The following is a 26821-nucleotide window of genomic DNA, read 5'->3' on the forward strand; positions in this document are numbered from 1 at the left end:
TAAACTGGGTGCGAGTTGTTTTGGTGACACCAGGTATTTCAGAAGTTTGGAACCATAGGCTGCAAGATTGCCAATATGCTAATGTTTGTTAAAATTATTTTTATTCTATACTGTTTTTTTTTTCACTTGATGTAACTGAAGTTTTAATGTAAATGTCTGTACTTTTTTTTTTATATCTAGCGATATTATCTTCTACTAAAGATATTTTGTTTCTTTGTTTGTATTTGGAATATGCAACTATTTAAAATATAATGCTATATAACAACTATAGTTGCTGCAGATGTCTGGTACAAAATCTCTTCCTGTTTGTGTGGCCTACCACAGAGGAAGTGAAATAGCAGGATACAGTTGGAATGTGTTCTCCTGTATTGCAAATTAAAGTACTGTATTACAAAAATAAGCAAATAACCAAAAAGTCTTCAACACAACAATATGGGGGCAGTGATAATGCAACCGATGCTAATAAGTGAAAAGAAAATGGCTGGATTACTTTATAAGAATATTTATTTTAAAACCCATCAAAATCCACCTTTATAATTTGGGCTGACCTGTCAACTCTTTTCAAATGTGCCGGTAATGTTAGCAAACTTATAAAAAAAAGTTTTAATTTAATGTTGAATTATTTTAAAGCAAATTACTTAATCATATTTAGACGTTTTAGTCACCATCAATGAACTGTAATAGAACCCATTCCCTTTATTGCCCAATAGATGTCAGTAGTTTTATCCGCCTCTTTTCTTATCGTTCAGAGTCACCCTCTGTTGTAACTAGTAGGTCTTTCCTGTCAAACGGGTCTTCGTACGTAGTTCCTGTTTACCGTGACGACTGCTCGGTTGTCAGAACATGAAGTCAGAGAGCAATGATTTGGAGTTGCACTCCCATTAGTAAGCATTTATACAGTCTACCACAATCGATATTAGAACAAGCGTATAAGAAGATTGACTAAAGAGAAGCTGGACATATTGAACGAGTGAACGATTTCGCGTGAGTAGCCCTGTACTCTCCATGTTTTTATATTAACAGAGTAAGTCAAGTGGGGTTTATCATTTTCACTCTCCCCACACATTTTTATGATTTGAAAAAATATATTAATTCAAATGTAGCTAGGCCCTGGTTAATGAATGGTACTGTTCCTGTGACCTTTTTTAGTTTAATTGGTCGTGCAATTAATGTGTTACATTTTGTCAATCTTACATATGTGTGTGTGTGCCATACACGTTTAAACGGCGCTTAGTGGCAGCGTTTTTAGTACATTCGTCTGAACACATATATCGTAACTGACCGTGATTCTTACCAGCAGAAACTGTATACCGGCTTTGTTTGTATGTGCTGTCAGACTTTTTTGGGTGTTGTCAACAAAATAACTAGTAATTATGCTTTCTGCAAGCTCTAGCTTACAAGGCAGTAGATAGGGTTATGTGTAAATCAGGAAATGCAGTCATTTAAATCCCAGTGGTTAATGTATTTTTTTGGTTTGTTTGTTTTTGGTATACATTCTGAGTGATACATTTTGAACAATTGCCTTCTATTGCATATGTATTTCCGTTACCAAATATCTTGGTCGTTTTTCAACATCTAGAAGACTATACAAAGCTCAAGTCGCTGGTGTGGGCGATGTATTGTTTGTACTTTTATTGTATTCACTTATCTGCAGTTCAGCTTTGTTACTGTATATTGTATTACTGCTTCGTCGTTGTGCAACAGTACCGAACAGTGCACTAGTGGGCTGAAATACTGAAGTGTTTTATTAAATGAATGACCTGAACATGGTATTGTACAGTTTGTAAGGGCTGAAAGCATTGTCTTGGTTCTACTTTATTTCTGTACTGTAGTATCGATCTACAGAGATGGGCACTTTTTGGATATACCTGATTGAACTATTGGACATGAACTACTGTACTTAAACAACACACTATTTGAATTGCTTTGCTCATCTGTCATCTGCAACTTAGATGCCTTTTGATTTCCCATGTTGAGGTTGTACCGGAGTTCAAATCCTGTTCAGAAGCAACTTTCCTAATAGCAAACACAGGGTCTGTATGATAATGTTTCTGTGTGTTCCTGTTAGGATTTGTGAATATGAAACTTGATGATATCAAGTTAGCCGTTCAAACATTTATAAAATTATACATCTCAGAAATTAATCTTCTTGACATCGATACATCATTTTGAAGAAAAATTAGACTAGTTAGCCCATCAGGACCATCACATGTATCGTGATACATACTGTATCCAGACATACATATCGTGAGACGTATCATATCATGACACTAGTGTGTCATTACACCCCCACCTCACCCTATAGTTAATGTGAACTGCAATTATTTTTTTTATTAAGTTTAAAAAGGACATTTTATTCTAGATTCTGTGTAATTGGATGGGTATTTTTTCTATTTATAGCTATTGGAAAATGGAAGTTACAGTAGTAGAAATCTGTAGAAGCTACAGATGTCTTTTTGCATAGCAAATGTCTGGAAGCACTGTATAGAGAGCATTCTGGTACTGTATGTGTGACACAGTGCTACATTAGCCTGAATAGGATAAAAGGTTCCAGGCAAGAGAACTCAGCAGAACCTTGCTGTACTGTACAAAGGACAATGCTTACTATAATCTGATAGAATTACAGCATTCAAACATATAAACCATTAATATCTAATAAAAATGAATATGGCCGGATTTGTTTTTATCATCATACCGTATTTCAGAAACTGTTAATGTTAAGGCTTTGCTTTTGCTCACAAAAACACCCCTGTCTAGTTTTTACATGATCTTGAAAATGTAAGTGTCAGCTACAGAAGCGTCCTACCTAGTGCCAATTTAAAAAAAAAAAAAAAAAAAAAAAAAATAGTCGTATCTCTTATGTAGGACCTTCATTTTCTTTATTTCAACCCGACTCACCGCTGCCACCCCTGCGCTGTCTCGGGAGGGACGAAGATGGACACATGCCTCCTCCGAAACGTGTGACATAGCCTGGCCAATTGTGCGCCGCCCCCCTGGGATCTCCCGTCCATGGTCTTACGTAGGACTTTTTAAATAATCCTACGTAGGCGATATAAAGTCCTATGTAGGAGATACTTTTTATTTATTTTTTTTAAATTGGCACTAGGACGCTTCTGTAATCAGCAACCTGGGTTGTACATATTCTGCACTTGTGTAGCAGATCATCAAGTCAAAATGTGTGTTGGGTGGTTAAACAAGAACATTCTGTACTTCAGGAGGTTATTGGCATAAAGAACTGTGCTTAAAGTGTATCTTGCAGGTTTTGTTTTATCACTGAAATGGATGCAGCAGTGTTTATTAAGAATATTAGCATTATTCTTTTTTTTAAAAAACATTTTATAGACCACTAAAATTTGATTATAATGTGGATCATGGACCACGCCTACAAAAAACACAACCTTTTTGCACCACGTCACGCGTGCCGTTTCAAAAGGGAAACAGTTTTCGGCCTGTATGTCTGGCCTACAGGTTTGTGAGAGAAAAAAAAAAAGAAATAATAATAATAAAATAATATGGTGAATTCGTGCATGTGTAGGGGTTGCACAAACTCCAACCTGTCAGGGCATCGGCATTGGGTTGTCTGTTTCTTAATTTCCTTGCTTACCTAACGAGTAGGCCTAAGTAAGTTACAGTATTTTAGTTACATTACTATTTTTGACAGAAACTTAGTCATAATATCGACACTCACTTCTAAAATTATACAGAGACTTTAATTATTGTGTGTGCATCATCAGGATACAAAACATGTAAATAGTTGTTATGGCATTACCATATTGTAAACCTGTATTTCTCTATTACAAACAACTGTCTGTTTGTAATAACTTTACTGCATCAGAAAATTTGTACCACTGACGTAATGGCGAGTAAAGAAACGTTTATTTTTCCATATTCATTGCTGAAGTTGTCTTATCTGCTTTATATAATGCCATCTTATCAATCCTTATGTCTACTGTACATTATTGTAATGTTTGTAATTTATCATCTTTGAAAAGGTTTCACAGTGTCACTGTCAATGGTCTGCTCTTCTGTGACAGTCTGTGGCCTGTGATCACAGACAAAATATGACAAAAATGGGTATTATAGGCCATAACAGACAATCACTAAACTAATCTAAACTAATTACAGAGCAGTGTTGCTGATCCGCCACAGGTTTTGGAGGGTCCACAACTCTATTTCTTGTCAATCCCCATTTAGTCGCTGCCTCTGTTGATCAGTGGGATCTCACTGCCTTGCCGGCGATTCAAAAAAGTAGGGTTGTGGCCCCTGTTCGCTAAAATTTATTGGGTCTTCGATGTTTTCAGCAGCAGTTGCCATGTGCGTTTACCTTTTCGTACTTAACTTCCGGTTATATTCCGGCCAACACAATTTTTGAGTGAGTGTGGCCATACACCACACAAAATCCATCGTATCGTTGTTGTTTATTAATATTTTCTAACAGCATAAAAACTGTTTTATTTCTATTGATGAAATTTATACAGAAATGTATTGGTGGGTTTGACCTGCAAGATACACTTTAATGTGATACTGTGGATGCTTGCTCATAGTGACTTAGTTTCTTTATTTAACAATCTGAGACATTTAAGACTTTTCTGGCCCTGGAAAATCAACATCTGTGACAGCTTGATACAGTAGTGCACCAGTTGAACAGTATTCACTTTTAGTAAAATGTACAGTGATTTTGCTCATTACAATGTTTTACATAAAATCTTAAAACTGAATTCAGGTTACTAGCTTGAAGCCCACAACAACTGTACTCTTTAGGTATTTTAAGCTATTCTCAAGATATCATCAGGTTTTCATCAATCTTTGTGGTATATATTATATCATATATAAATAAGCTGTTATCTCTGTTGTCGTGTACATTACACTTGAATTGGCCTGAGCCAATGTTAAATCGCTGAATATATTATCAGTGGAATCTGATAAAGGTGGGGCTACTCTACATAACTTTGTAATTTTGTCAGCACTGTTGTTTTCCAACAATGATTAAATATTGGACATTCGTATTCATTTTTAATAGCACTTCTGTGTAGTCTTTCCCTAAATAAAACTGCAATATAAGCCTTTGCCTAACAAAGCCCCCAGAGAGTTAACTTCCTATACTACAGACCCGTGCCCTGTCATCTGCTGGGTGGTTTGGTTGTGGTTACAGTATGACTATGCTTAGTGCTAGAAAAACCTGGCTCTGGTCAGCTGGCTGCTCTCGGAAGGGGATGTGTAATCATTGTGGAAAATAAGTATTTGTATGAAAGTTGAGGTCGTGGTTTAAGTACTGTACTTGAATAACCTAACGTGAGTCATGAGAGGTCTATGTGCTTCCACTCCACTCATTTGCAGAACTGATCTTTACAGTTGTGTTGACTTTACATTTTTTAACCCATCTTGTGGGTTATAAATAAAAAAGCTGACTTTTTAAGGATAATTCCACACCCGAAAAATATGAACCCTGTGTATCATACAATAAGCCCTCTTAGGCAATCTTTCAAATATGTTTGTGTTTACAGTCTATTCTTGATTGATAAAGGGCTACTAAATCAATGCTGAAAAGCAATATCAGCTTCTGTCAGAGATAAAATGTGAACTTGGACTTGCATTGCCTTTCAATGGTCTCCTTAAATACTAGACCTTGAGAATTGTTTTTGGTTTACATTTTCAGATTATTTTAATACTGCAGCCATGAATGAAAGGAAGAGACTGATATGATGTAAATTACAGTCTAACAGTTAGTTATCCTTATCTATTTCGTGATACTAAACATATTCTACCCATGTGCAAAACTGGATTGGTAATCCACCAGTACCGTACATCTGTCTAGCTTTTGTCAGACAGGAAGTTATCAAACAAGTATTACTGAGTATTGTACACATTGCTATTTACAGTAAATTAAGGCTTGTGAAATAGCTGGATAAATTAAGCAGTTTGCCATTCAAACTGGCAAGTTTACTCTCGGTTTGTAAGCCACGCCACTCCCAATTTACAGTATTTACATACCATAGTAAAGCCAACTTCAGACCACAATTGGTAGGGATTTATGTAACCATTTTATCAACCTGTTTACTCTATATGAACCCACATTATTGCTTTAATATGTAAACATGTTCCCCTAAGAAACTCCACTGCAAACAATACATGTTTCAGGATTAAAATTAGGCTTCTGAGCTTAATTATACAAAACATTTAATAAAAATGCGCAGCCTTTTTGGGGCAGTGCTGAACCTTAAGCCTTTGCTAATTTGTAGTGTATGTTTGTTTTTACAGAAAGAATGTAAAACAATGGCGGTGAGCCAGCCCAGCATCCGCCGCTGGACCACCAAGCACGTGGCAAAGTGGCTGAAGGAAGAAGGGTTCAGTGACTATGTGGACCTTCTGTGCAACAGGCACCAGCTGGACGGCACGTCCATCCTGACTCTGACAGAGTATGACCTTCGGTCCCCTCCCTTGGAGTTGAAAGTACTGGGAGACATCAAGAGGCTTATGGTTTCCATTCGCAAACTCCAGAAACAGAACAGCGATGTTTTAGAAGAGCTGGGCTACACTTATGAAGGGTGGCTGTCTGGCTCAGGGGCACACAGCCCGAACTCTATACAGGGCAGCGACTGGCTGTATAACGGGGACCCAGCCAGAGACTCGGATGAACCAGTCGCCAGCCTAAGCGCCGACCAGTACCAACAGTATACTAATGGGAAATATAAACAGCATACACGGAGACTGGACCCAGAGTACTGGAAGACCATTTTAAGTTCTGTTTATGTTGTCTTTGTGTTTGGGTTTACGTCCTTTGTCATGGTTATAGTCCATGAGCGGGTGCCTGACATGCAAACCTACCCCCCATTGCCAGACATATTCTTAGACAGGTAGGTGCTGGCTGTTACCATTCATTTATTACCATGAATCACTTGTTTTGAGAATTTCAGCTTTGATTCTTAGTTTTAGCACACTCCATGCATTAATTATGGTGATTTAAATATGACCACATGTGTGGCTAAGGAGTTTAATGAATTGTAAATATTTATACACTTTACAGAACTAATGTAGAAAGAACGCAGTTGGTAAGACGTTTGGCAGGGAGGATTAATCACCATTGTAACTGTGAGCCTGTTGTCTAATAGGCACACTCACCCAGACTGCATGAATAATCTCAGAAGGATTCATAGCGCCCGTCGTACTCAAATTCATATGATAAAACCGACATGACATTGATTTGTCATAATTGGCACTGTTCAGAAGCCTGGATGCAATCATCAAGGGCACTGAATGTACCCCTCTCAGTTGACTGCAAGGCATTCTCTGGCAATCAGTCATAATACATTTGCTGTCCTCTTGCTTAAAGTTGTATCAAGCTGCAGCAGGCAAACCAAAATTATTTTTAAGATCGTATATTTTCATAAACAGTTTTTGTTGCAGTCATTTTTTTTTAGTATTTGGTATTCTGGATGGGTATAATGTGCTCATATAATGAGCTTGTCAGGGGACATTGGAGGCTCAATTCTTTATTACTGTTTTTAATCTACTGTATATGCATTTGTTTACTGCTTTGCCATGATGTTTCAACACAGGAAAATAGTCTGCTTCGACTTGCAAATCTAAATCAAGTGAGGCCTGGTGGTGGTTGTCAGTAGGCCAGTGGATTAGTTCATATCCCCTGCAGAGCATGTTTAATAGCAGAAATGCAAATACAGTGTGAGTTCTCCAATGTCCTTGGTTTACAGTAAGAGGTACTTATTCACTGTGTACTGAATTTGACCGTCATTTCTTGCATTGTCCTTGATGCTGTTGGATGGATAGATTTTTAATTTATTTTTTTATAAATATCACATGGCATTGTACTGTAAAAGCATAATTTTCATCTGCACCAAATCAGCTTTCACTTTCCACTCTTCAGCACCCATTCAATATAATGTGCCATATATACTGCAAGACACAGGATCCTGAGGTCTGAAGATGATGTCATTTATATTGTGCAAATATCTAATAGGAGAAAATTAAACGGCGGCTATTTGTTGCCTCTTAAATATTCTCTTACTTTAGTTTCCATTACTGAAAGCTGTTTTTGCAGTGATATGTGAATGCAATTAAACAGAAGTATAGAACATGGAAAAAGTTGGCCAAATGCATTTAGGTGATGAGCAACAACAAAAAGAAAATCATTTGGCTTCAAAGCAGTATATCAGTAGATTAATGCAGATTTGTTAATCCTCTGAGTCTACATACTGCACAGTGCTGGTCATCAGTGTTTGGAGTTCATCTTCTCAACCCGCAAATGACTGTTCTGCAGCACAATTCTGAGCTTCCTGGACTGATCTGTGCTAGCAGATTAGAAACAAGGAATACATTATTTGTATTTATCGTATCTGGACCACATTCACGTATTTATTCATTTAATTGAAAGGAACACATACTGTAGAATACATTCTGACTGTCATTTTTGTTCAATATGTATTGGTAGCAGGGATGTCACAATATGAAAATTCTCTACGATGATTATTCTGTGGGGTATTATCACGATAATTGCCATAGAGCACGGTATTTTACAAAGAACCAAAAAAAAAAAAAAAAAGAATTCTTACAGATTTAAAAGGGTAACTATTTATTAAGCTAAAACATGTTTTACAACATTATAAACCAAATTGGAAAAAAAAAAATATGGTGCTTAATTATAATACAACAGATGTTTACAAAACACTCTATTTTAAATCTAGAACTCTCAGAACAGTTTTTAAACATCTACTTAACATAGGTATCAATTACTGTATACAAAGATTGGTCCTTTGTTTATTTATTTATTTTTTTAATTTTTTTTAAAAGGGTTTTGTTTTGGGGGTTTTACCTGATTCGTTTGGGTGTTTCTCATAATTGTTAGTCTGATTTTAAGGATGTTACAATTGTCTTATTCCCAATAGCTACACTATTACTGCGTCAAACTCATTTCTAAATGGAGCTGGTCATATCAGCCTGCCCTAAGTTTTACTCCAGTACCAGTAATTAAGCATATGAAAATGAATAAATAGAAAAAAAAACGTGAATACAGACTAGCTGTGGTGAGCCTCTCCTTACATCTTTTTAAAATGTTTCTTGTTCAGAACTCAAAGTAACTGCATTAAGACAGCAGATTTTAGGACCACAATAACAACACTAGGAGTCAGAAGTAAGGGGTTTTTAAATTGCAAACTGTTTATGACTTTACTGCTGACCTGTACATAAACAAAATGTTAAACTTTAATTAAATTAATGTTTGAAAATGCCAATCTGTAGCTGAAAATAAATAACTAGAAAACAGCCACAAGGATATAGTGAGTGTGGTGTTCGCTGAGCGTTTAGGGTGTAGCCTTTAAATATATTGATGTTCCTGTTCGAGTACACGCAATGCTCACTATATCCTTGTGTCTGTTTTAAATAGTGTTAAAATATGTGTCCTCCTTATGCTTGTAGCTTAAAAATATATAATTGTGGTTTTTAATCATAAAACGGGAATACTTAAAACGCATTAGCATTATTATTATACACGCAATTGGTTTACGTAAGACTGTTTTTAATAAACACTGTGTTCCTTACCGATGTTGCTTCTTTATAAAGTGCTTGGTGGTGGTTTAGTAAATGCGTGAACATATTCGCCTCTTTGAAAGAACAGTTTAACATAATTTACAAAGTGGCCCTCTCTCTTCAATAACCTGACCATCGTCATTTTTTTAAAAACCAAAATGATCCCAGATAACTGATTGTATCCGTTTAGCCATAATTTTGGGATATATAAAACCCAGTGAAAGGTTCGTTATCGCCATCTAATGGATGTTCCTATTATAGTTTTTTTTTCTAGTTGATGCGTCTTTCTCAGTGGGCAAAATCATAATTATGAATAAATAAATGACCGCGATAATTAAAACTATTGTCGTTAGAATTTATATCGCGATTATCTTTTTGCAACACCCCTAAGTGGTAGTAATCGAAGAAACCAAATACATGAAGATCAAGCGTACAAGTTTATAAATATTGCAACACTAAATTAATTTCTGTTCTCTTTACAGTGTACCAAGGATACCATGGGCCTTTGCTATGGCTGAAGCCTGTGGTGTGGTCCTGTGCAACATTTGGTTGTTGGTGTTGCTACTTCACAAGCACAGGTACAGAACTGTTTAGAATAGACTTTAGAGTGGCCATCAATCATCAATGCAAAACTTGACAGGTTTGTGTTAAAAGAATGCAGATTTATTTTTCTTCCTTAAACATGACATGCAATTACTTATTGTATTTTAAACACAATAGTTTGTTAAAAGCCTTCCCTTCAGTCTCTGAGGATTAACAATGCTTAAAAACAGATATCTGCATTCTTATAAATGTCCACAATGTTACACTACTGCGTACACTGTACAACCATGCCTCTTCAGTTAACTTCTGTCAGGCCAGGCAGTAAAGTGATCTCCTGGATAACCCTCGGATAGCCTGTACTTCTCTTGCTTGATCATTTCAATATTGCTTTCACTCGCAGATCAATTCTTTTACGCCGCTTGTGTAGTCTCATGGGCACAGTCTTCATGCTGCGCTGCATTACAATGTTTGTGACTTCCCTCTCGGTGCCTGGCCAACATTTGCAGTGTTCTGGAAAGGTATGTTTGAGTGCCTGTCATATTCAACTTCTAGGTGGGGAATAAAATGGAATTTAGAAGTGTTGTTATTATATATATATTTTTTGCTTTCTGCTTGGTGTTTCATCCACAAACAGACTTGGAGGCCACAGAAGTTGAAGCCTAGGGTTGTGATTGCATTAGAATTTTCTTGTATTTTTTGGTATACATTGTTTACTCATCCCATAACACTGTGTAAACCACTCAAACGTATTAGAGGAATGTATTGGTTTGCGCTTCCTAGGAATCTTTGTTGAAACCTATTTTGACAGTCAGTGTGATTTACTTTCAAATCAAATACATTCCTCTAAAAGGCGATTTTATGGGATCTTGTTCACAAATATACACCCGAAAAAATCAAGCCCTAATCATAATCCATTCCTTGAAGCGCTGATTCGTTTTTAACACATTTTGAATCTACTTTTAAGAAATATTATAAATCTATTACTGACAAAGTTGTAGTTCTTTTTATCCGTCTAAAGTTAGTTCCAGTATTTTGACATTTAGGTATGAAAGCATACAAGTATAGTTTTGTGTTTGTACTGCTACATGCATAGATGATTTTATGGTAACTAGATGACACAACAGCAAATAAGTGTTGCTTATAAAATGAAATTGATTGGGCAGGCATATGCAGTCACAGTGCACTGCACTATAAATATACAGAATAAACAGATTATCAAATCAGCATGTCTGATAGATATGAAATCATGTGTTAAGAGCCGTCATCTGGCTGACAGGATTGACTCTTAAAGGTTGTGTAGGTGTAATTGATTTACATTTGCTGCAGCTAATTGATATGTGTCATCTAGATCTCTAGTGGGAATAGTATACTTTTCCTACATGCTGATACACAACTCTGACCTACTCCTATGAATTATTCATAAACACACCAAAACAATGATATGGCAGCATTATTGTTGGGATGCATATTAATACACATTCCTTTATTCTGTAATATTTCAGCTAAACAGCGACATGTGGGCAAAACTGAAGCGTGCGGTGGCCATTTGGAGCGGTTTTGGAATGACGTTAACGGGAGTCCATACCTGTGGGGATTACATGTTCAGTGGTCACACAGTAGTCCTGACTATGCTGAACTTCTTTGTAACAGAGTGTAAGTATAGCTGCCACTAGTGTAAACTGTTAAAAAATTATATATTGAGAATATATTGATAAGTCTGGCAGCATTTTACTTTTAAGCTTGCATGTCTACTGATATTGATACCATACAATTATATTATTTAAAAAAAAAAAAAATTGCAAACATTTAATGTTTTTATTATTTTTGTTAAGATGATATCACGTAAATACAGTTTCATGCTGAATCTGAGGACTTTAAACGTCAACGTTGTTTGTCTTGACAAAGAAATTTGTCTGGGCTAATTCTCAACCATTTTCAGTTGCTAGGAAATGATTACATGGTTTGGCTTTTTATTGCTGGAGAGTTCAATGTTTTGTCACCAAGGAGATCTTGAAACACATTATACAGCATGAGTAATGTTTGTTGTATATGCATGGTATGTCATATTCCCAGAAGTCTAGAGAATCAGGAATTTCTAGGCTTCTTGTAAACAAAGCCAGTCCCTCAAATTTCAAGAGAAAAAAAGATACACTAGTCTCTGTGTATAGGAACACCTCCTAAGAGAACACTTCGGCTTAGGAAACAACCTTGTGGTGAAAGGTCTAAAGGAACAGGAACTTCGTTTAAAAGAACGCCTTTTTGGCACAGATAGCTATTTATTTGTTGTTAACCGATTCAAAACTGATACAGTAGTGTTTTGTAACCTGATAACTCATCATCATCAAACTCAAATGGTTTATTCAATCTTCTCAAAACTGACTTGTCATTGCAAGAGTAATTTAGAGCTGCTGCTGCATTTTTAATGTTTGTAGGGGTGCTGTGTTAATAACCATTGTGTTAAAATGAATTGTTGTATTCATAATTACTGTTAAAGCCGCTGGTGCATTTTACCATATGTAGGGGTGCTTTGTTAATTTAGTTTGTTAGTTTATTATTATGGCTTATTAACATATGCTTGCCTATTGGTTTTCTCTTACTTATTCTGTTCATTTCATATGTTGATGCACGTGCATCATGACATAAGTAATAAAAATATTTGTATTTATTGATTCATGTCGTGATTGGCCTTGGCATATTGTGCCTGGTAGTCAACTCTGTCTTAGAGAAAACTTCGGCTAAGAGAACACTTTGCTTGCTTTCCGAGGGGTGTTCTCTTAGAGACTACTGTATCTCAAGGAAATCACTTGATTGTCTTCTTGTGCCTCTGCTGCCATCACATGTGATTTCTGAGAACGACAACAAAAGTTGATTACTTATTCAGCATGCAATGCTGAACTGCAATATGTACATATAAATAAAAAGAAAAAAATGGATAGACTGCTGTTGCTATGCTGTCACTTTATGACATGAGTTTATCCAAATTGTACTCTATTAAGTTATTGCAGGATAACATGATTTGGAATTCCCAAGAGTAAATGGTAGAGAGATTCCATTCGTCAATTCTCTTGAGAGAAAGCCCATTTCCACAAAAGTACTCTACATATTGCAGGCCGTTACAGTTTTCTGGACAACCTGAGAATGTAACAGTTAATACTGTGTGTATTTGTTGTCAGATATGATAGTAATATAAAATATGTGAGTAAGTATGATTTCTATTTTTTTTACTTTTTTTTTTCTCTTAGATACTCCAAGAGGCTGGAACTTTATACACACCTTGTCTTGGGTTCTGAATCTGTTTGGCATCTTCTTTATACTAGCAGCCCATGAACACTACTCAATAGATGTCTTCATTGCTTTTTATATCACCACAAGACTGTTTTTGTACTACCACACACTAGCGAACACCAGAGCCTATCAGCAGAGCCGCAGAGCCAGGATCTGGTTCCCCATGTTCTCCTTTTTTGAGTGCAACGTTAACGGACCAGTGCCCAATGAATACTGCTGGCCCTTCTCTAAACCTTCCATACTGAAAAGATTAATCGGCTAGAGCCAACTTCAGTGTGATGTTCTGTGGCCCATATTTGAAACCACTGACAGTTATGCAACCGCTCCTGAATAGTGGTCATGAAATATTTAAGTTCTTGACATTGTTTTGCCAAGATTATGTATTATTAGACCTAAGACAAAAGAGGTGCTTTAAGATTGCATTTAGGGATCCAGTTAGGTTACACTTAGGGCTGCATATCTGGCCCAGTGGAATAAAACAGCCAAGAAGCCACTAATGGCAGTCTCTCTACAAAACAAACTAATAAGTTATCATGGTTTTGATTTTTCATTTACTCTGTCAAGAGCAGGGTTAGGCCTTAGGGTTATAGTTAGCTTTTTGTTTACCCTTTGACTTTGAAGCTTTTTAAATGAGTTTTGGTTCTACATAATCTCTGTGAATCCTATGGAAATGTATGTTCATGTTGTTTTAAAATTGTAAAAATTTGAACCAAATGTATAGAAAAAATAATGCAGCATTACTGAAAATATTGGGGGTCGAATATATTTGGTTAATTTAGGTAATGTATGGTCGGTTGGGGTGGAATTATATACTCTTACAGTGCCCACTGTGCATTTCAAAATTGTTACTATGGTGCTGGTATTGGAAATCTCCATATTTATATTTTACCCTAGATAGCAACATCATTTTTTTAGTTTCATGGGGCTGTTTACTAGACTCAGAAAGCAAATCTGTTTATTGTCATCAGCTTGACCTATTTGTTTAAGCATAGTCAAACTCTAATAGTGTTAGGATTGAACCAAAACATAACCAACCTTAGTGTAATGTTCAGTTTATCCAATACACTAGCAGTATTATAGAGAGAAAGCCAATTGTTTTACTAACTTTATGCAGATTTTAACTTATTACAGTCGGCGCCGCCTAATCGGGATCCTGATAATCGTGATTTCTGCTTAAATAGGATAAAACTCTGGGAGACGGTTTTTCCCAATACTATTTATGTCGTTTAATTGGGATACATTATTTTCAAATGATGAATGAAGATCGCGTTTCAGAGCAAGACAGGTCATGTATCACATAGCAGTGAATACGTGATTACGTTGTGACTTGTGTAAAGTGCGTAAACCACACCTGTGGTTTCTCAGGCTGCTGTTGCAAAGAACGCTGGCGTGTCAACATCACAGGTGCGATTCATTTTGTTTAGGAATAAAAAGTAAAAAAAACATTGACTTGTTTTTTTTTTAATTATGTATTTAACATTTAATTAGAAATATTATGATTTCATTCTTTTTCTTTATCTTAAGTATCAAAAAAGTGTGACTAAGGTCATCTCAACTGCCTCTCGTTTAATTGGGACAGCTGCTTATTCAGGATATTTTTCCTTCTCCTGAGGCATCCCGATAAAGCGGTGCCGACTGTACAATCTATCTATGTTAACTATTAATGTTAAATAATATATATATAATTATTAATTTAATTATTAGTTTCGTGTCAGTTTAATTTCTGCCTAAAATGAAAAGTGATAAGAAATAAAACAGGAAAAGTTCTACAATAAACTTTCAATTTTTTGTGAAATGTTTCTCTGTCAGGAGAGAGTAAGATTGCTTAGAAGTATGATTTGAAAAAACTGCTGGAGCAATCTTCAAGAGTAAGTAGCTTTTCAGTCTTTAAGAGCCAGCATCATCTAGTGAACAGGCATTGTGTATGGGCAAATAAATATACTACGTGTTGACTCATAAACCCAATCCTGTACTTTGCTGGTCTAGCCAGGTTTAAACATACCAATGTTGAAAGAGAATCTGCCAACTACTATTCAAGAGCTACTCTTAAGCTCAGGTCAAAGCACCTTAACCCCTGAAGGTACACAAGGAATTGAGCGGTTGTTCAAACGGTTTCTTCTTAAAATACATTTGAGAGTGACTCAAGTATCAGAAGGAAACTGTCAATTTGGATGACTAGATTCAACCTGTCAGTAGATTTTAAACCCTGTTTCGTGCACGTCATAGCAAAAATCATCACAGCATCATTTTATTTGTGGGACACACATGTCCCTTGAACCTTAAAGGGTTAACACAGTTGTATATCAAACATTGAAATAAAAAAACAAGATTTGAGTACCTGCAACAACATTCAGAATCATTGGAAACACCAAAAACAGTAAGAGGACAATAAAGAAAATGTCACTTGAAGCTACTTACTCTTTTTAAGCTTTTCTTGTTCCAGTGCAAAACAGTAATGGACAATAATTAAATTGTGATGGTAGTTATTACAGGGTTGTTTGTAAAGTTTAAGGTAATAGCTGCTTTTTTTCTAATTTACTAAACTGCACTTGTGCGATTTAACACTATTTGTTCCTGTCAATGTTTACATTGTTTTACAATACCTTCAGTATTAAAATCACATATAATGGTGTAAGTACACTAAGATATAGTAAAAGCTGCAGTATCCCTCTTTTCTAATACATTTTGGGATGCAAACTAAATTGTAAAGCAATATGATGATACAGTACACTGAGCTACATTCTTACATTATAATAATTTGCCTATACTCCAAACAGAAAAAAAAAGTTCTATAAACTTTAATATATTAACTATTAGTCGGCTGCTTGTGAAGTATACACTACTGTTTATTTAAATTCAAATAAAACAAATACAGTGCTGTTTTAACGAAGTCTTCATAAGGATTTAGTAAATAAGTAACCTTACTGTAAAATTTGAGAAAAAAAGGAATATTGCAGCTTCCTTTTAATGCAGCTATTTCATGCACCTAAAGGTTTAACAATTAACCTGTTGTTAAAGGTACTGTTACCATTGATCTCTGTAAGTTGCTACTTTTAAGACTGTGATAGGGCAGCTGCAATAAAAAGTTTACTTTTTATTATTTTTTTCTGTTTTAAATATCAGCCTTTATGTATGTCAGTGTGTCTCTTATTTTTTATTTTTTTATTTTACTGTAATACAAATGCGTAAAGTTACCCAACAAAGTTGCTATTGTGCTGCTAGTATACAAACTGTGAGCATATCAAAACAACATATTTATGTAACTACTTACACAACCAAGATGCTAGTCCACACTGTCCACGCATCTGCATTCTCTTGAAATACAGGAGCAGACAATCAGGAAAACAGGTTTGCACTAATCAGGGACTACATGCTGTTTCCTTAGGTTAGGTACATTCTACAATGAATACTAATCAAGGTCTAAATAGCAGCATTATATATACAATGTTCAGATCCACTGAGTGGAACAAGGACTGGAAGACGTTGGATATGTAAGTCACACGGCTGGTTTCACAGACCCCGACTAGCATTAGTCTTCTACAACTTTACCAAAAATAACAGTATATGCTTAGGGATAATCTGGGGTTGGTGAAACCAGGCACTATTGTTTGAGATGAAACCAAGGAAACAAAGTAAAGTTGTTTGGAATGGCAGTACACAAAGTAACAGTTCCAGGTAACCAGGGAAGAGTGCTATAACAATAAAGACAATCAGAAGAAAGGAATCAGTAGCAGTAAGGAGTAATATAATGGCTCACACATAGGGCCTTATTTACATAAGGGCACTACATTTGGAGTCAGCGCACATGTAAAGTAGTGAGCCTAACATGCGCTACAAATCTAAATGTGCTGCCCCATTTACTAACAGAACGCATTAATTTGCGTGCACAGTATATGGATAATTTACATACCATACCGTGCACATTACATGTATTGTGAGCGATAATTTAATGTGCACGATAATGTCAGAATTACCTATGACCACTGTGATACGAGAAGCCCCAGCAGGCCAAGCATATCTATTGGTCAGTTGCGTATTGTGAAGGTGGAGGTGGCTTACACTGAGCAATCATCAGACACAGCACTCAGCTGGGAACAGGCAGAGGCAACGTAAAGTGAAACTGCACTGCTTAGTATTTCATTTTAACATGTATTCCTTGTGTGATGTAAAAAAAAAAAAGACAAAAAGCCTTTTTCCTTTCTCCTTCAATGCATATACAATAAAAGTCATGTTGTGCAATGGCATATTTTTCTTTTTGTTCTGCTTACTCGATAAATATTGATCTATGAGACGTAGCCTCAATTCTCATCCTTGTCAGCAGGCTCCATGGATTGGGGTGCCAGTGCTATCAACAGCACCCATCACATTAGGTAAGCCGGTAACCTGGTAGAAGCCCACTTTCACCTGTAAACCTGCCCTCTTTGTGGGGATTTTAATTCCACGTGAGCTTTAACAGGGCATATTGCATTATATATGTGAATAGCTACAGCTTTTAATGGCAGGGAGCGTGTGAATCCAAATAAACATAGGTGTGCAGTTGAAGCAGTGAAAAGTGCTATTTTTTATTTAACTCCTTTTTGTATCAATTGATCTTTCTGCTGTCTTTTCTTATCTCCTCTCGCTCTTTCACTATACTCCTAAATCCCAACTCAACTTTCCTCAATTTGCGCAAAGCACTCCTTTTGATGGACTCTGACTCCGCACACACACACAAAGTTTAACTGACAAGCAGGGCAGGCTACTCAAGGAAAGAGGGAGTGTGACGCAATAGGACCCAAACATATCACACCAACGCAGCAAATTCTGAACCCCGTCCCCAGTCCATTATTAAGTCCATATTTTCGCTGGTCGCTTGTTGCAGCTTCCCCGCCGTTACAATATGAATACAAGGTACTTGAAATTTATCGGAACACTGGAAGTCGCGCTTGCTCCCGCTACAGACACATTGAAAGATCTTTACTTAATTGCAACTGGCAGAATAAATAACATAGTACTGCTGTATGTGCCATCCTCTCTGTATAATCCTGAAAAGGAAAGTAAGAAATCGACTATTTCTTAATTTTATACACTAGCTGTTTTTCTTTCTTTCTTTTTTTTTAATTGCAGGCTATTAAATAGGTTGCAGTTAAATCTGAATTACATAGTTTAAAAGTAATAGTTAATACTCCTTAAGGGTTTTTATTAAAATGTAGTTTTTAAAAAAAATTTATTTTAACTTCACAAAACTTAATGAATCAAACGATGTCAGTAAAAAGAATCGAACTGCACACACCAGTTTTTAGGGCAGAGGTTAGCATGCCTATCGATGCTTAAGCCTCGTCTCCATACAAAATGATCACTTTAATGCACGCAGTAAAATGATCGCCCTTTAGGTTTAGTAATACGGTGTGAATGAAGCATCTCGTTATTCAGAGCGGGGTGCTTCATTTAAATACATAATCATGCATTACCATACAAATCACATATTAATTCTGATTACCATAGTATGGCACAATAAAATTAGTGTGCACCATAATATGTCCACTATTTCGCGCGATAATATTAATACAATTGCAATAGTAAATACGAACATCATTAACGTGAAATTATTGCGCACCTTTACGACCTTTTGTAAATGAGGACCATAATACGAAAATAAGGGATCTCATATTTTGTGCATATTTCCTGAACAGATTAACTGTACTGCACATTTTCATAATGATAAATCATCACATTTCAAAAGAAGTGTATCTATTCAAATATTTTACATTTCGACATGCACATAACCCGTACAAGGAACTTCAATTCACAAGACTATCTGTAACTCAAAAGTAGGAGGCGTGTCCTAAACAGGACCAGATATCAATTTCCGAGCACCTTTGTAATTTTGCCTAGAATGTGTCCCAAATATAAAGGTAGTGGTCCCCAAATTTCTAATATTGTAGGTACACGTAGATCATGAAAAGCGAGGACAAATGATTATAACTATCGCTCAAGTTCATGTTGTAATAATTTATGAAGCACTATGACAGGCGGTGTTGGGTGTTCCTGCGGCGGGGTCCTCTGTGTTCTGAGGTTATGACAGAGTTACCGGTAGAGCTGTCTCCTTCACTTCGCCCTCCAGTCGGAGAGATATACTGTGGTGGCGCAGCCAGAAACAAAAATAATAATAATAATAGTAAAAAAACTTACTTTGTAGCTCCAAGCAAAGATCAGACACAGGTATGCAGGTTATGTAGTAGACTTACGTGAATTGCTAAATCGAAGTTGTATGTTCTCTCAAATGTTTGAGTAAAAAGAACAGCATTATGAAGGCCTTCGGATTTTGAGATGTGATGTATTGAAAATGTGCAGAACTGTTGAGTAGGGAGCTTCGTTATATTTTTTTAGGCCGTTGTTGATTTAGTCATTTTTTTTGTTATTGTAATTATTATTTATATATTAAACTAATTTTAGCAAAATCAAACTATATCAACTTTAAACTTGAGTAGAGATGCAGTTTTCGTTTACCATAGGTCAGCCATAGGTCAGTATATGTTGTCTTGGTGCTAAACATGTCAATTTAAGTTGATAAGTTGTTTTTTTTGTTTGCATTATGCATGGATATATAATATACGTGGTTATCTGTGAATTAACGTCTTCCGTATATGAATCGTGTGTTTTTGTTTGTTTTTTTTAAATCTGTCTCCATGGGGAGGAGAGGCGAGTGGACGGGGGACGGCGGGGTGAACCCCCACGCCCAATTTAGTGTTACATTAAGCGTTTCGGCAAAACTAAAGTGTTGCAGGACCAACTCTTGCCTGTCAAGTAACAAATTCACTTGGTTAAAGGCTATGTTTGTGTTAATAATAGAGACCTGTAAGGGTGGCGTTTTTATGCCAAGATGGCCGCCTCCAGTTTGCTAACCTTATATTTACGCAAAAGTCACTTTCGTTTGCGCACGTGTGTTTTTTTTTTCTTTCTGATAGCAATTGTGTCGATAAATGTAATGCAAGCTTATATTCGAAAAATGTTCAGGTTTTCTATGATACGTCTTCGGTCCTTTTTATGTACGACCGTTTAAATATATTCTTTGTGTATAACGTCATTTCAGAAAATGTTCTGAAGTGTAATTGTTTAAACATTGTTATAGAATTATCTCTACACTTCAGGAAGAATGGCTGTTCCTCCATCATACGGTGATCTGGGTAAATCCTCAAGAGACATTTTCAACAAAGGATATGGTAAGTAACTTTATTTATTTTTGAAATAACGGTCAAACCATGTTTTTGGTTTCACTTAATTGTAATATCTCGTATCCCTCTTGCTAGGATTTGGGGTGGTGAAGCTGGAAGTAAAGACCAAGTCTGCCAGTGGAGTGGTAACATTTTTTTTTTGTTTATTGCTTGGATGTTAAATGATTTATGGCTTGTTTTCTCTGCCATAAGTAAAACGTATAGGAATGAATTGGGATTATGTATTGGCCTTTGAATGTCTCTGGAGTAGAAAATGTGCCATTGTTAACAATGGCTGTTGAGAAAGCTATGGATTGCCATATTGCCAGTTAGGCTTGACATGTCTTTTAAATGCAGTCAGTGCTATGACTTGTATTAAAGCTGAGATGGATATGCAAAATAACACTACTTAATGTATTTTATATACCCAAAGTAACTTGTATAACTTTCCAGACACTACGTATTTTGTATTTACTAGTTGGAGTAAATTTATAGGCCATACATTTTACTGTTCAGAAGAGTATGGTAACTTACTTTTAGGAGAAGTTTATGCAGCTATAGGGCTTGAACAATTTATTTAACAGGCTTGATAGCTCAAACTTTTGACCCCTGATCACATATATATCTGCTGTAATCCAGTGTTATAACTATTTTGTGCTATAAAAATTCATGGTAATGCCGGCACAAAAAATCCTACTTTTTTAACCTTGCTTTTCCCTGTGTTCTGGTTCACAAGCATGTTGGATCTTGCATTTTAAAAGCAGCTAGCAAGAATATAGACATTTGTAAAACAAAAAAATATTTACATCAAAATTGTGTTTTTGGACAAATGCGAAAGGTGTGTTCTTTACAGCCTTAAGGATTTGCATATGAATTTACCCAACATTAAAATCTCAACTAAATGAGCAAAGTATGTGTTATTAAAACCTTTATTGTAGTTTGTCATGGATTTAAAAAATATATATCATTACCTAATGCTCGCTCACACTAGTTACCTAATTTATTTATTGATGTATCTTGTCCTCTATTCACAAGCATTTTCAAAACTGCTAATGCATGAAAACGCTATTCATCTTCATCTTCACAGGAATTCACAACTTCTGGCTCATCCAACACTGACACTAGCAAAGTCATTGGAAGTCTGGATACTAAATACAAGTGGTCTGAATATGGTCTGACCTTCACAGAGAAGTGGAACACTGATAACACTCTGGGAACAGAAATCACAGTTGAAGACCAGGTGCAAACTTAAAATATATTTAGATAATCCTTTTAATATAGATGCGTTTGGTCCAATACTAAACTACTATATTCACACAGATTGCCAAAGGCTTGAAGCTGACATTTGATACTACCTTCTCACCAAATACTGGGTAAGAAGTACTATATCCAATTGTAACATTATCAATTTATAAAATCCACTAGATCTGTATTTACACACTAGGGTATTCAGGAATTGCGCGGGAGAACTGGGGCAGGAAAATAGGTTCAGGCCATATTTTATTTTGAAAAGCATCTATGATTCTGTAAGTGGGGAATTTTAGTATGTTTTATGGAAAGTTGTTCAGTTGTAAATACACTTGGGTAGTAAAATCCTGCTAAATTTTCTTCTAGCAAAAAGAGTGGGAAAGTCAAGACTGCATACAAGCGTGAGTTTGTCAATCTGGGTTGTGATGTGGACTTTGACTTTGCTGGCCCAGCTATCCATGGTGCTGCTGTGGTTGGTTATGAGGGATGGCTTGCTGGCTACCAGATGACTTTTGACACCGCCAAGTCGAAGATGACACAGAACAACTTCTCTGTGGGGTACAAAACTGGAGACTTCCAGCTACATACCAATGTGTAAGTCTCAGAATATAGGCTCTGTTTCAGCAGTAAAAGCTTAAAATACAGGTTCAAGGTTAAATGTGTAAATGCATGACTTGGGGAGAAATTGACAGACTTCATAACATGTTTGAAGCACTGGATCTTTTTGGTAAACCTCGTAATACGACAGCCAGTGTTAAAGTGTATCTTGCAGGGTTTTTTTATCACTGAAATGGATGCAGCAGTGTTGTATTAAGAATATTAGCATTATTATTTAAAAAAAATAAATAAATTACAAGCCACTAAAATGTGATTGTGGATCATGGACCACATCTACCAATAACACAACATTTTTGTACCACATTACGCGTGACGTATCAAAAGGGAAACAGTTCTCGGTCTGTGTCTGGCCTACAGGTTTGTGAGAATAAAATAATATGGGGAATTCCTGTGTGTGGGGGTTGTATGAACTCCAACATGTCAGGGCATCAGGTGCATGCCATTCCAGGGAAAAAGTATCAAAGGGATTATGAAGTTATGATGCAATTTAAGATCATGATTATCAGGAAAGCTGATTCATCCAGCAATTATCATGTTGCTGAAAAATTTGTCACCTAAAACAGACAGGGACAAAACAACCGCTATTGAACACCCACTCAGGAAATCGTTTTGTGCAATGTGGGTTGTCTGTTTCTTAATTTCCTTACCTAACAAGTAAGTTACAGTAGTTGTTACATTACTATTTTTGACAAACTTATGGTCATAATTTCGGCATTCACTTTTAAAATTATATAGAGACTTTAATTGTGTGTGCATCATCAGGATACAAAACATGTAAATAGTTGTTATGGAATTACCATATTGTAATGTAAACCTGTATTTCTGGATTACAAACAACTATCCGATCTTTACTGCATCATAAAAATTTGTACCACTGACGTAATGAGTGAAGAAATATTTATTTTTCCATATTCATTGCTTAAGTTGTATTATCTGCTTTTATATAATGCCATCTTATCAATCCTTATATCTACTATACATAATTTGTATGTTTTGTAATTTATCATATTTGAAGACTTCAGTGTCAGTGGTCTGTTGTTCTGTGACAGTCTGTGGCCTGTGGTCACAGACAAAATGGGTATTATAGGCCTAACAGACAATCGCTAAACTAATTGGAGTATAGATACTGAAGCGTATATTATTGGTAATCAAACACATTACAATTACAATGCAGTGTTGCTGATCCGCCACGGGTTTATTTTGCCACCGGTTCAAAAATCTAGGGTTGTGGCCCCTGTTCCCTAAAATTTTTAATTGGGTCTTCGACTTCATCTTTGTTTTCAGCGGCAGTTGCTATGTGCGTTTACCTTTTCATATATAACTTCCGGTTTTATTCTGGTCAGCACGATTTTTGAGTGGGTGTGGCCAGACACCACACAATCCATCGTCTCTTTGTTTTATTAATAATTTTTAACCGCATAAAAACTATTTTATTTCTATTGATGAAATCTATTCAGAAATATGGTGTGTTTTGACCTGCAAGATACACTTTAAACCTGGTCTAAATTTCAGCTGCTTTACTGCACTTTTCCTAAAAAGAATGATCTTGTACAGAGAAAATCCAATATTTTAGATTAACACGAACTAAATGCAGCAATGCAGTGTTTGCTGCCTTTTGAGTAGAAGTAGAACAAGAGTACAGAGTAGATGGGCTTCCAAAACATTTAATTTAATATATATTTTAGAAAAGCCATTTTCACATAGAATATACCTAGGGCTTCTAGTTTTAGGCTTATTTTCCATCTCTCTATCTCTCTCTCTCCCTTTTAAACCTTAATAGTTGTTAAGCCTTAACTGAATACCAGATAGTTTCTAGTAGTGCTTCGCTAACTTAAACAAACACAGTGGAAATTAATAAGCTGAATTTGGCGATTTAGAGCCAGAATGAAATGCAGGTTCAAATAGAATCAGGTGAGATCAATGCACGTTGTTTAACTCAATCAAGATATGAGGGTAAAAAGAAACAACTTCCCTTTGGTAATTAGTGTTTAAGAAAGCAAATAAGCTTAAAATGTTTAAAGGGACATCATGTGATCAAAAATAAAACCCGAAAACTAGAAGCCCTAAATTATACCCTTTTCACTAACTTAAAGGATTTTTTTTTTTTTTTTTTAGTAATGATGGTTCTGAATTTGGAGGCTCTATTTACCAGAAAGTGAGCGATAAGCTTGAAACTGCTGTCAATCTGGCTTGGACTGCAGGCAGCAATAGTACTCGTTTTGGCATTGCTGCAAAGTACCAGCTGGATTCTACTGCGTCCATCTCCGTAAGTACATTTTTTAATTGATCCTTGAGCCCCAAATTGTAAAAGCAGTAATTCACGTATTTAATTTGTTTTTCAGGCGAAGGTGAATAATTCCAGCCTAATTGGAGTAGGATATACTCAAACCCTCAGGCCTGGTATGTGTTAATAGGAAGTGTCTAGCTTTCTTACCAATACAACCATACAGGGCAGGGTGGTAGTTTTTTTGGAATGATTGCCCTTAGATGTCTAGATTGTCCAATTTGGTATCTTGTATTTTTCCTGCCGTCAAATTCTGGAATTAGACATTTCATTTTCCATTCTTCAGTCTCAATTAGTCTCTTCAGGAATGCTCAAGAGATTGCCATGAACCATTTGTCTTGTTGGTACATCATTCATTTGGTATCTTCAGATTCTGGGAGGGGGATCAGAGTTGTTGAAAAGTGATAGCATTGTTACCAGTTCCTAGATAATCACTTTGAATTGTTTTAACAGGTGTAAAACTTACTCTCTCTTCCTTGATTGACGGGAAGAGCATCAATGCTGGTGGCCACAAACTGGGTTTGGGCCTGGAATTGGAGGCATAAAAGGCTTAACTACAATTTAAGGAATGATGAAATTGGAAGATTTGGCCTTAAATGCATTTCAGATGACCAGCAGGGGGATTTCTGAAAGGGATGTTTGAAGCAACAAGAAACCTGATCCTTTAATACATCTAGACAGTCTAATCTGATTTCTGTACAGTGGGTTATAGTTATTAAAGATGCCTGTAGTAGGTCAGTCATTTTATACATTTTCATGTATTTACAAGGCGGTGCGCTGCCATCCTAATGAAATACACCTTTATCAAAAATGGACATTTTGTGAGTGCATGTTTTGTTTGTTTTAACATTTGATATGTTGGATACAGATGAACACAGATGGTGGGGGGAAGAACATGGTATTTTTGTTTTACAGCATATTTAATTGGTATTCCTCTATGTTGTGATTTTAAAGTACTTTTAGCTATTTATATTTAAATGCTGTAATAATTATACTGTTAATTGCATGAATCGGAAGCTTAACTTTCTTGCAATTTGCTGTTCCAGTATCAGGAATATTGATGGAATTGAAGTGAAAACACTATCTAAAACACTAAACTGAGATGCTATTAGAATTGCTTTTTAAATGTAACTATAATTAGAATATATTTCAAGGTTGGTAAATTGGAGGGTCTAATTTTTTTTTTGATTTATTTTTGCTTTATAGACTATCAGTATAGAACATACTGATCAAGGTGCAAAACACAAACTCAATTATACCAAAAAACAGAATCTCGCATCAAAAATGAATTTGATAAACACTAAAACTGTCACTGCCCCCACCATGTGGCTCACTGGCTAAGACATTGCTCTCAAGAAATCCCAGAAGTCCTCTTCTGTATTTAACTTCTGAATAAAGTCTTTGAACACAAGAGCCTATATATATTTTTTATTAAAACATGAATTAGTTCATACCAACAGATGTACATAAACAATAAAGGAAATAAACACTATCAAATGAATGACGGGATATTACAGCGACTTAGAGGGGGGGTACTTTTCTGGGCCATTGAGGTAAGTAAACTAAACTACCAAAAAAAAAAAAAAAATCACGGATACAGTAAGCTGCATCTAGGAGGGATGTTAGCAAACAGTCAGACTCTGGGTCCCATATACTGTAGAATGCACACAGTCAGACCCAACTTGTCTGCTTTGTAAACAGCTGTACCAAACTGACCCCGCAAAAAAGCTTTCTGGTGGAGCTGTGAGGAAATGCTTTGAACATCTAGCAAGGTAAGTTTTAAAGAAAAATAATCTTGGAAGTCAAGCTGTGCCAACATAGCCATTTTTTTTTACCTATATACTGGATCCTGATGGACAATTAAAAGGAACTGCTTGTGTCTCAAATATATTGAAATAAGCTCTTTTGCATTTCTAGTATTATGAAAACCTCGTGTCACATTGGGTACATGTTACATTTAGTTTTCTGGGTGAAAAAAGACAGTGATTTGAGAAATGTGCTTCACATTTGGAACGCAAAAGCATTCTTAACAGTTTTGTGCCTTTGCAGCATGACCATGTATCTTAAAGGCCATTTAAGGTACTGGCAGAATCAGTGTGTAAATGACCTT

General features: G+C 36.0%; 2 protein-coding genes across 4 annotated transcripts; both read left to right on the forward strand.

Moving 5' to 3' along the window:
* The first annotated feature begins 741 nt into the window (after positions 1 to 741).
* Positions 742 to 15286, forward strand: LOC117414996 (sphingomyelin synthase-related protein 1-like). 2 transcript variants are annotated; one of them, XM_034024896.3, is made up of 6 exons: positions 742 to 984; positions 6259 to 6854; positions 10023 to 10118; positions 10484 to 10601; positions 11586 to 11736; positions 13326 to 15286. In XM_034024896.3, exons 2-6 carry the CDS (start codon positions 6274 to 6276, stop codon positions 13628 to 13630), a joined length of 1251 nt encoding a protein of 416 aa, XP_033880787.2. In that variant the 5' UTR covers positions 742 to 984; positions 6259 to 6273; the 3' UTR covers positions 13631 to 15286. The 2 variants fall into 2 exon arrangements, with proteins under 2 accessions (XP_033880787.2, XP_058882349.1); XM_059026366.1 differs by lacking the exon at positions 742 to 984 and adding an exon at positions 1007 to 1024.
* A 4124-nt stretch (positions 15287 to 19410) lies between these two features.
* LOC117415867 (voltage-dependent anion-selective channel protein 2) lies at positions 19411 to 26122 on the forward strand. Of its 2 annotated transcripts, none has more exons than XM_034026758.3 (9): positions 19411 to 19569; positions 20480 to 20570; positions 20658 to 20707; positions 21649 to 21801; positions 21882 to 21934; positions 22176 to 22403; positions 24543 to 24693; positions 24770 to 24827; positions 25165 to 26122. In XM_034026758.3, exons 1-9 carry the CDS (start codon positions 19426 to 19428, stop codon positions 25254 to 25256), a joined length of 1020 nt encoding a protein of 339 aa, XP_033882649.3. In that variant the 5' UTR covers positions 19411 to 19425; the 3' UTR covers positions 25257 to 26122. The 2 variants fall into 2 exon arrangements, with proteins under 2 accessions (XP_033882649.3, XP_033882650.1); XM_034026759.3 differs by having other exon boundaries at positions 19414 to 19569; positions 20499 to 20570.
* The last annotated feature ends 699 nt before the right edge of the window (positions 26123 to 26821 follow it).

This window comes from Acipenser ruthenus, chromosome 7 (assembly GCF_902713425.1).
Source record: "Acipenser ruthenus chromosome 7, fAciRut3.2 maternal haplotype, whole genome shotgun sequence".
Classification (NCBI taxonomy): domain Eukaryota; kingdom Metazoa; phylum Chordata; class Actinopteri; order Acipenseriformes; family Acipenseridae; genus Acipenser; species Acipenser ruthenus.